The sequence below is a fragment of the Corylus avellana genome, chromosome ca8, assembly GCF_901000735.1.
Source record: "Corylus avellana chromosome ca8, CavTom2PMs-1.0".
Classification (NCBI taxonomy): domain Eukaryota; kingdom Viridiplantae; phylum Streptophyta; class Magnoliopsida; order Fagales; family Betulaceae; genus Corylus; species Corylus avellana.
Window position 1 is genome coordinate 19,694,234 of NC_081548.1, and position 11,187 is coordinate 19,705,420.

At 41.7% G+C, this 11,187-nt stretch overlaps 1 protein-coding gene across 1 annotated transcript in view; it reads right to left on the bottom strand.

Annotated features, from left to right (window-relative positions):
- LOC132191010 (uncharacterized) overlaps positions 1–10,462 on the bottom strand; it is a 38,795-nt gene extending 28,333 nt beyond the window's left edge. Inside the window, 2 exon segments of the mRNA XM_059606030.1 lie at positions 7,564–7,644; positions 10,280–10,462. Of these exon segments, the coding sequence (XP_059462013.1) occupies positions 7,564–7,644; positions 10,280–10,462 (264 nt within the window).
- Positions 10,463–11,187: the final 725 nt, after the last annotated feature.

Below are 11,187 nucleotides of genomic sequence, written 5' to 3' on the forward strand. Positions count from 1 at the left end.
TATTGGTCGATTCCTTGGCTACCTTCCGGAAGTAGCAGTACAAAACGAACGACTTCATAATACCCTGTGACAAGAATTTTGTCAGTATGTTTATGCATAAAGTAAAAAAAAAAAGGAGGCAGTATACTTACAATGAGTTGAAAATAAATCATCTGCTCTGTCATGCCTTGAGCAGAGATATCGCGTTCCATGGTAAGGCTCTCGTGCAGAATTAAATCCACCAGGGCCGAGAAAGGATTGCCCTTCAGGTCGCCACTGAATTCCGCAAGACGTCCTCCGACAGTCCAATCCACTCCCTGAGGTCTGATTGGCGAAACGGAAGAGGAGGAGGTCTCGGCAACAGATCCTTTCTCACCTTCCGAGGCCTTCCCAGCAACATTGGCCTTCCTAGCTGCTGTGGGTGTCGACATCCGAGCCCTGGCAGCTTTAGGAGCATGGATTTCCGGCACTGCCTCGGCAACAGGGGAGAGAGGTCGAGTTCCTTCGACAGCTACAGTAGGCTCCTCGGTCCTCTCACACACCATAGCTACTGAGCTGTCGGAATGTTCCACCAACTCTATATCATTCAAGATGTGCTGAATATTAGAGCCCAAGGGTTGGAGTGATAAAGATCCAACAGGGATTGCAGTCCCTGCCTCGGCTCCAGCCGAGACCAAGGGAGTGGCATTCAATGGCCGTGCCTGAACAGGCTCGTTTGCAAGAAAGGCCTCAACCTCCGCTATTGGTTTTACCACAGGTCCAGGGGCAGCCTTTCGCCTGGCAGCCAGCAAGCTGGCAAATTGGTCCTGCGCCTTCACCTCTGCTGCTTTTACCAGTTTCCTCTTTTTAGGGTGAGGAGCCTCGGGTTCTCCTAATCCCTCAAGCTCGTCAACCAAGCGCAGAGCCCTAGCTGCCCGAGGTGGAGGGTTAGGTTTTGTAGCCACTTTCAACGGCCCTGAAGTTCGAAATTGTGGAGCGGCAGGAGGGTCCGCTCTCCCACCAATCTTCAGAGCTCCACCTGTTCGAAGTGGAGGATTCTTTTGCTTGGGTGACTCGACCAATTTGCCTTAACCTTTGTCAAGTCTGGTCTTCCGCGGGGTAGCTCCCCGAGTGTTGGCCGCTGGAGGGTCTAAGAAAGGAACCTTTGGGTCTCGGACGACCGCGGAAACAGGTCCCTTCTTACCTCCGCCATCGCCTCTTTCCAATGTGACGAGGCCTCCTCCTTGCGAGGCCGTATTCATTAGCAATGAGTAGCTCAGTAGACTCTCGTGTTTCTGAGTCCACCTTAAGACATCATTTACGCGCCGTTGTTCGTCATCAGTAAGGGCTGGCTCTTTAGAGGCGTTCGTTGCAGGAATGCTGGTTTCCCGAGGCACTCTCAGACCCTGTGCAACTTCGGTAGGGTGAAATTCCCACCTGCCTGTTGCAAAAAAGTACTTTCCCTTCCACGCATGGTTGCTAGAATATTTGCCATCTACATGAACGAATTTCCCCCATTCGTGACTGGAAATTGTATAAGCCATCGCACTTTGGGTTCTTTTGAAGCCGATATAGCCATAAAAATTCTCGAGCTGTGAGATGATGTCCCGGTCCGAGTGCAAAAGGCCACAGCAACACGCAGGCGTAGATAAGTCTCCAGGCGTTGGGCACAATTTGGTGGGGAGCCAGATTCAGATAGCTCAGCAACTCTCGAATGATCGGTGGAAAGGGTAAGCGGAAACCAGCACGGAACATCGTCTCGTCCAGACAAACTTCGTGCGCATCAGAACGCACTATGGCACCCATCCGTTCATCATCGAATCGTAGCTTTACAGATTTGGGGATAAAGCACTCCTCCCGAATTCTGGCTTCATCAGCCTTAGTTAACAACGGCCGCCAGCAGGCTAGGTAGGTGTTGCCGCCGAGGCCGTCGGATCCTGATCCCTCATCTCCAGACATGGTATATAGAAAAAGAAAGAGCTTTCGAAGAACGAAGAGAAAGCAGAAAGCTAGAACTCGAGCGAGAGACGGAGAGAATGGAAGAAGGAAAAGAGGACCATTGCGCTTTAATAAGACCGCCTCGGTAACGTGCACATTAAATGCGCCGTATGGAGCAGGCCTCGGCAAGCGACACTTGGACATACTTTATGACTAAGTTCAATATACCGATGAGGCCTCGGAATACCAACTGACGTCGCCTGAAAATTTTGAAATTTAAATATTCCCTCCGAAATTTAAATTTCAAAATTTTGCCGCCTTATTAATCCGAGACGGAGTTGGAAAAACATTGACTGTCTCGGAATTTCTTTCAATAAAAGCTGGCCTCGGTTCATTCCATCAAGACATGAAATTTCTTTAGTTCTACAAACTTCGAAATTGGGGGGTAACTGTTGGGTCATGAACTAGCTTACCATTTATTGAGCAGTCCTTGGGCCCAGCCAGAGGAGGCCCAAGGCCGAGACCTACTCTAAAGGCCCAAGTCCGAGACCTAATCAAGTGATCCGAGACGAGACCTACTCATGTTATCCGAGACCACAAATCCGAGACAACCCCTAGCCGAAACTAAAAAGTCCGAGAATAACTCAGGACATGTAGGTTTCAGTAAAGGGAACAACTCTGATATCTCAAAAGATATTATAATTGATCCTCTGATCTCAAGTCGCTTAAATCGTGGAAGAACTAACAAACATAATATTTTCATTCAAATGTTTGTTTAGCCGATATCAAGGGATAAGATTCCTTAATAAATGGGAAATCAGATTTTCTCCAATGCCTATAAATACAAGTCATATGATCAAAGCAAAGGTAATCACAACTCTCATAATTTGAGCTCTGTAGTTGTTACTGTCATCCTTTCCCATTCTGACTTAGGCATCGGAGTGCTCACGCCGGCTCACCCCCGGTCACTTCGATCCTTCTTCTTTCTTTGTTGTGCAGTCAAATTGTTCGGGTGTTGGTCCAATTCAAGCTCGGCAAGCGTGCCACGTCATCTTTTGGAAAACTGTGCATTAACAACAATGACATTTTAAAGTCTTGTAATGCTCTGGATCGATTACCATGACCTAATCAGCTGTTCTGTAAAGCTGCTAACCAATTTTCCTGGAGGTTGATATTTTTAATATAAATTTAACTAGCGTATGTGACTTCAGATGTTATTCATGTTTTGACTATGTTTGCCCTTTCTGTCCAATTGTAAGTATTCAAGGAGTGCCGTGATTTATGGAAAGCCATTGTAATAGATGAGTTTCAAGACACAAGTTCCATGCAATACAATCTTCTATCTGCGGATTCTTGCGTCTCATAACCACATAACTATTGTTGGTGATGACGATCAGGTGTGCTCGCTGCCTTTCACACCAGAATTGTTGGTTCTGTTTTACTTCAATTTATGTTTGTTCATTAAAAAATATCGATCCACACGCAGTATTGTTGAGGCTGCATCTTCTCTTATACAAAACAATATTAATTGATGCCAGTTAAAAGATGTTATCACTGATAATTCTTTTGGATCTAAGGTAATTTAGTTCTGCCTTATTCTTTATATCTTATTTTTATTTAATTTGCTCTTTCTTTCCTAGTTGGTTGCTTAATTTCTGGATAATTTGGCCCAGTATACACAGATAACTATTAAAGAATGTCACAATGAGGATTCACAGTGTGCATATGTTGTTGACAAGATCTTGGAAACTGCTTCTAATAGTTATGTTGCGAGCTGCTCCTATGGCAACATTGCAATTCTTTACCGGAGGCAGGTGAAACTTACCTCCCACAGTATAAATTTTCATGATACAAACATTAGACATCTGCTAATGAACAGCATTGTGGTCTAATCTTGTATGTTACAGGTATCAGGAAAAGTCTTCCAAATGGCTTTCTGTGAAAGGAAAGTACCTTTTAACATTCATGGTGTAACATTCTATCGGAAAAAGGTTGTTAAATTTCTTTTATAGACATTAAGTTTGTAAATATCGATTGCACTTTTAATTTTCAAAGATGTGCCTTTTAGGCCGATAGAGGAATCAAGTCGTTACCGTATGTATTAGTTGCATATGACTAGTTTCTCTTGTTAACCATAAATTATTCATACCCAATATCGAAGATGATGCTCTTCTCTTGTGGTTCAAGATGAGAAATTATAGATAGGCTCCTTCTTGTTGTATCAACACTTATTATTGGGCAGTCTATTTCCACTTACTTTTTAGATCTTTTGGAAATTTTTCGGATGGAAAGATATATAAATATTTAAATGCATGAGACATGTGTACAAGTACATATTGATTTAAACAAATGAATAATTTGACACTAAGACTCTTTCTTATAGTTGTTCAACTGAAAGTATCGACTTGTGTCAAGTTTGCTTGCTTCAATTCGTGGTTTTAATGCTAGAGGGACATAGTTTTTTTTTTTTTTTTTTGATAAATAAATAATTTCTTTGAAAAGTGCAGAGGGGGCGCACTAAAGGTGAAAAGAAAAACAAAATTCCACAAATTGAGACAAAGTAAAAAATTGGGAAACATTAAAAGCCCCCATCCCAATTGAATAGGGTACGTCTTGACCAAAATGCTTCTAAGCTCACACCTTCTCACGATCTTCAAAACACTGTGCATTCCGCTCTCTCCATGTGTTAAAGTATTGATCAAATGATTAAATTTATCACTTCTTATAAGCTTAAGCTTTTAGGATAACCGATAAATGGTAATTTAACCTAGTATTAGAGTTAAAGGTCTTGAGTTCAAACCTTGATTCCGTCATTTACTCTAATTTCAATTAAATATTTCACATGTTTGACCTCACCTATTAAAAAAATATTTTGAGCCAACACTTGAGGGTGAGCGTTAAAATGTTGATTAAATAATTAAATTTATATTTTCCTATCAGTTTAAGCTTTTGGGATAAGTAGTTATTTAACCATATGATCCACATTAAGCTATTTTCCACACGTCCATAACTAAACGATTACCTCCTTGACCTCGCCAACGCACTAACAAATCTAATACCCTTCCGGCATAACCCATGTGACCTAATTGTTGGCTTACATATATTTCTACTTGCAACATTCCCCCCTTTTACAATCGTTGTGGTTGTGGTTGTTCTAATATTCTATGCACAATTTCTTAGCTATTTGAAACTTTTATATGCCTGCGTCCTTATATTTTTCTTACGAGTAGAAAGCGATGCTATTTTCTAGCTTATAAATGTGCTGAATCGCATAAAGTGCTACTGTTGTTATTTGGTTGTTGACTTAGCTCGTCTTATAATAGGTTGTCAGAGCCATTATTGATATGATTAGAACAACATTGCCTGCTTGTGACGATGCCCCTTACCGTCAGGTCTTCAAGGCTTTACTTCCTTTTGAGAAAGAGGAAAAGAAGAGAGTATGTGCACAATGTGTTCTATTTTTCTTTCTTCTCTTCAAAGATATATTCACTCTGTGTGAGGCTCACAAAGAGTCCATCTCTGTTTCTTAGAGGTACTTTCAATAGGTAGCTCATTGTGTGTGTATATATTCATGCTGGTACTTTCAATAGGTATAGCTCATTGTGTGAGCATATGTATTTATGAACGAACTATATGTTCGTATGAAGCTCGATCAAAGCATATTCAGAACAGTGAATTTTATCCCAACGCTGAGACAATAATCTATATTTGTATTTGTATGGCGGATAAATCGACTATATCAACTCGTGAATTGCCACCATTTGTACTAGTCCGTCAAAATTCACAACCTAAAATTGAGTGTTACCAAACAAAGGACTAGCTATACACTAAACGAGGCCAAAGTGCTATTTTTCTTTATACTTTCTCAATATAGGCCTCACAACAACACATAACATAACAATAATTTGCTTTATTTCAATATTCACATAATAGGCTTGAGTCCAATTATGTATATTAAGTGTTTTTTTTTTTTACACTTTCTCAATATGGGACTCATAACAACACATAACATAACAATATTTAACTTTATTTCAATATTCACATATAAGGTAGGTAGGTGATGAAGAGGTCCTCTGCTTAGGCTGCTTGTAATCACCAAGGAAAAACTTTAAAATACCATGGTTCTTTGGGGGAATATTGAGTTGCATTTGTCTCATTAATCACCCAAAGGCAGTGAGTACCGCACGTGTTCTTGTCCCGATTATACTTGTAAAGCAGAAACTCGTAACGACGCTGAGGTACATTGTTAAGGCTGGTCCACGAAAAATCACATCTGAATTTTGTACTCTGCCCAATGTTGGGTCTGAAGCTGAAATTGTACATTTGATTCGTTTGGAGAAGATGGTCACCCAACTTGTCCGCCGATGAATGACAGGTAACTGTAAGATTAGGCGTTAGACCACTTTTTATTGTCACGAACACTCGGAATCTTTGGAAAAAGCCTGCTTCAACGCCACTCTTAAATGATCCACTCATAAACATAGCCCACATGATTATCAATATCAACATTACATTTCTACCGGATGACATGATCATCTTCGATCTATCTTTTCTTTCTTTTTGTTTAGCTTCGGTTTGACTTTCAATTGCTCTCCTCCATGCACGGTATATATAGTGGTGAAAACTATAGGCTACCGACGATAAAGTTTAAAAAAAGAAATGGAAGTCATCAACATATGCTATTTTAACCAAATTTTATCAAAAGGATTTGCTAATTTAATACATATATATCCAAATATCACATATGCTCTTTTCAGCATTTCTGTTGGTCGTAATATATCTATTAGTTTCTTTAGACGCCTTTAACTAACCATTTATCTATTTCTAATGTGGCTTTTTCTTTCCGCTCATATTTAATTCCACTATTAAGGGGAAGACCAAGTCAAGGAAAAATAGAGAGAAACAATATAGTCACCACTTTTTAATTTACACCACCAAACATAAAAAAGTGGCATTAATGGATACGTCAAACTACCAACTCATTTCAAATAGGTCGCTCTATCAACATTATTTAGACGTTAAAATAGATGGAAATTAAATTGTCACTTGCATCTGACTTTCATCCCTAACACCCTCATTCAGGTTGTGATGTGCTCTTTCTAGACATACAAATACAAATACATACAAATTCATGAGTTGATATGGTCTCTTTATCCGCCATACAAATACAGATTATAGTAACCATTAGCTAATTATACCTATACCTCGGTGAAACAAGTAGACATTCAATTTCCATGGACAAGCAACTCATGAAACGCTTCACTGTTCATGTCTCATGTAAGGTTATAACTTCTAGATGAGTTTGCTATGTTCTCTAGCTATGAGTTTACCTTGTTTCAAAAGGTGTAATGTTCCTGTTACATATATATGACATGAATGTTTATGTTTATAAACAGTCCGTAAAGACTAATTAATGACGATATCTCTATCAATTTGGATATGCAACAAGGAATGTTTTACAACAGGGCAAAAATGTACTCACTGTTTCCAACTAGTCACCAATATATATATATAACTCTACCAGTTCCGTACAAAATGACAAAAATAAGAAGGAAAAAAAAAAGAAAATGTGGTGCCAATGACAAACTTGAAACTTGGAAGTTCTACCTTAACAAGGACCAAAAAGAAGAAAACATGAAAAGAAAAGAGAAGAGAATTCAAGCATACCTCAGCTAATCCTCCTATAATAACTTCAATTGATAAAAAGGTTCGTGTACGATCATCATTGACAAAAACTTGCAACTTAGGCTCCGTTTACTTCGACGTAAAATGGTTTCCAGAAAATGATTTTCGTATTTTACGGTATTTACTTCGACGTAAAATAGTGGTCAACGGAAAATATTTTCCTTTTGACTGAAAATTTGTCTTTAATTTTCGGAAAATAGTTTACGATTTTGAAAACTGTAAATCATTTTCCGACTATGAGCATCTCATTCTTAAATCGATGAACTTTACCAAGACCCGCCTAGAACCTCACCGGGACTTGATCGGTACGTGCCCGGGACCCGCACAGGACTTGCCCGGGACCAGCACGGGACCTGATCGGGACCCTCCCGAGACTTGACCGGGACCCGCCCAAGACCCACCCGGGACTTGACCGGGACCCGCCCAGGACCAGCTTGGGACTTGACCGGGACCTGCTCGGAACTTGACTGGGACCTGCTCGGGACCCGCCCAAGACCTGCCCGGGACCTCAGCGAGACCTGCCCGGGACCTAACCGGGACCCGCCTGGGACCTAACCGGGACCCACCCGGGACTTGACCGGGACCCGCCTGGGACCTACCCGGGACCCGCATTGGACCTGACAGGGACCCGCCCGGGATTTGACCGAGACCCACCCATGACCTGCCCGGGACCAGCACGGGACCTGACCGGGACCCTCCCGGGACTTGACCAGGACTTGTCCGAGACCCGCCTGGGACCCGTACTGGACCTGACCGAAACCCGCCCGGGACTTGCCAGGGACCTAACCGGGACCCGCCCGGGTCCTGCTTGGGACCTAACCGGGACTTGACTGGGACCCGCCCGAGACTTAACTGGGACCCGTCCGGGACCTGACCGGGACCCGGTGAGGTCCCGAGCAAGTCCCAGCAAGGCCCCGGTCAAGTCCCGAGCAAGTCCCGGTCAGGTCTCGGTCAAGTCCCGGTCAAGTCCTGGGCGGGTCCTAGGCAAGTCCCGGGCGGGTCCCGCCGAGGTCCCGGGCAGGTCCCAGTCAGGTCCAGGGCGGGTCCCAGGCAAGTCTCGGGCAGGTCTCGGTTGGGTCCCGGTCAAGTCCTAGGTAGGTCCCAGCGAGGTCCCAGACAAATACCGGTTAAGTTCCGGCGGGGTCCTGTGCAGGTCCCGGCGGGGACCTTATTGGAAAAAATATATATATAAAAAGATATTAAAAAAAAAAAAAAAATTATGTGTACAAGGTAAACGCCGTAAAATGTTTTCGACGGAAAATATTTTCAAGGAAAATGGCTTTCCTGAAAATATTTTACGAAGGAAACCATTTTACGTCGAAGTAAACGGAGCCTAAGTTTGGGAAGAACTATCCCAATCCGGGTGCACCAGATTGACTCAGTGGTAGCAATGCTTCGGCAGAAACTTCAGTTTCAGAAGGGGTCGGATTATTTTTGCTAGTGTATGAATTGTAGCCCAATTGTTAAGCTGATATTATGAATTTTCACATTAATGCATAGTTTTCTCCTGAAGCAGGTATTGGATTGATTTTAGTAAAATTCTCTTCCTAGGGCAAATTGTTCAAGCTTGAGATCATCTTTGCACAGAATGTTAAGTGGAACATCAACATCAACCACATGAAGACCGGGTATAAGAGATGAGATCGTTTTCAAAATCAAGGCCAGCTCCTTCTTGGGTATAGATGGTATGTAAACTGAAAGCACAAGATTAAACAAGGGTCTAAGTCCACAATCATTGCATTTGATAAGTAAACTTCAGAATTAAAATAATTAATACACACAAGCAAATTAACAGTTGAAGAAACGGAGGCAAGAAAACAAAGTCATGAACTAGAATAATGACTCTTTGGTTATGTGCCCCACATGCCTTTGTACTGGAATGGCGATGGCTAGTGAACATGACCCTCGGATTGATCCCTTTGACTAGAGTTACATGCATCATCATGAGCTGCTCTAGCTCTTGTACCGTTTGAATGTACAATTTCATGCCACAATTGTCTTCCGGACACACAAAGTAATTTCTGTATAGACAAAAAGCTTAAGAAAATTATGGATATCTATATGCCAATAAATTGTACTCTACGGCCAAGGTTCAGAAGAGGAGCCATACGTGTATTTCGTGACAACAAAGTAATTTTTGTATATACAAATAGCTCAAAGAAATTATGGACATCTTCATCTTGGGCGCCAGCTGCCATGCTTGTTCTGTGTCACCTAATTACCCCCATGGGATTTGTCTACTAAGAGCATTCTCAGCAGACTCCCTATAAGGGAGTCTGTTCCCTATGTATAAGAAATATGTCTAAAAAATTACAAAAATCCACCTACAGCAGACTCCCTAAATGCTTCCTCAAACCTTCAACTGGGTTCTACTGTAGCGATCTATATGCTTATTAAATTGAAAAAAAAAAACTCTCTCCTCTCACATCTTTTCCTGCACGTCTCTCTCTCGCCTCTGTTTCTCTCTCTCTCGCACTTCACCAAACGGCTGACACAGAAACAACCCTGCAACCAAAAACAACCCTGCAAACCCAGATTTTCAATACTTCAATCGCTTTCTTAACCATTCCTGGCCGAGGCAAACCGCCTCATTAGATACGCGCTCGGCTAAACCCGAACGCATAACAACACCGGATTCTAGCAAAGCAAGCTCCAATTTGGGAACCCTCGAGTGGAATTTCTTTAAGATTCTATATACCTTTTCGACATCGGCGGCAAATTCGTCGTGGCTCTGTTTGTGGGTCTGATCGTCTGGGTAATTTTGAAGGCGAACTAGCCCAAACCCAGTTCTTTCAGCGTTTGATAGATGATTGCAGTTGCTCTGGCCAGTGGGTCTTCTACGGCTTGGATTGAATTGTGGTGGGGTTTGGGGAAGACCCATTTGAGAGTGAGGAATGGGATTGGGGAATTTCATGGTGTGTGGAGTGTGATGCCGCGTGAAGGAGGTTGAAGGGCTGATCTGATTTGGAGGAAAGGAGGAAGTGAGGGTGCTTATTGAAGAAAGTCATGGTTTTTTAAGATAATCTCTGCATTGTCGTTTGTGGGTTTGCAACTATAGCTCAGCTTGAAGACGAAGACAGAGACATGAGAGAGAGAGAAGAAAAGAGTTTCAAGAAAAAAAAAAAAAGTAAAAAAGTAAAAAAATATTATTTTAATGATATAAGGAACGATTAAGGGAAGCTATTGTGGTGTATTTTGACATAGGGAAGCAAAAAGTAGTTTGGTTCCCTAAACTTAGGGAATATGACAGGGAAGCTGCTGGGAATGCTCTAAGAGATTTACGAAAACAAGCTCACGCATCAGTCATGTGGCACTGCCATGTCAGTATAGTATGCCACATCAGGGAAAAAAAAAAGAAGAGGTTGTTGAAAGATCCGTGCTATACATCATTGCTTACTTATTTTTCATATATATATATATATTGTAATTTTAATAGATCTATCATTGAATTTGTGGACTTATGTATGTGTGTCGCAAAAATTCAATAGTAAATTTACCCATTTACTATACAAAGATGGTTGAAAGAATAATTTTTATTATTTCTCTTGTTGAAGTACTTGCTCAAAATGTTCAACAGATTCCCACTTCATTTGTGCATGTGGTCGT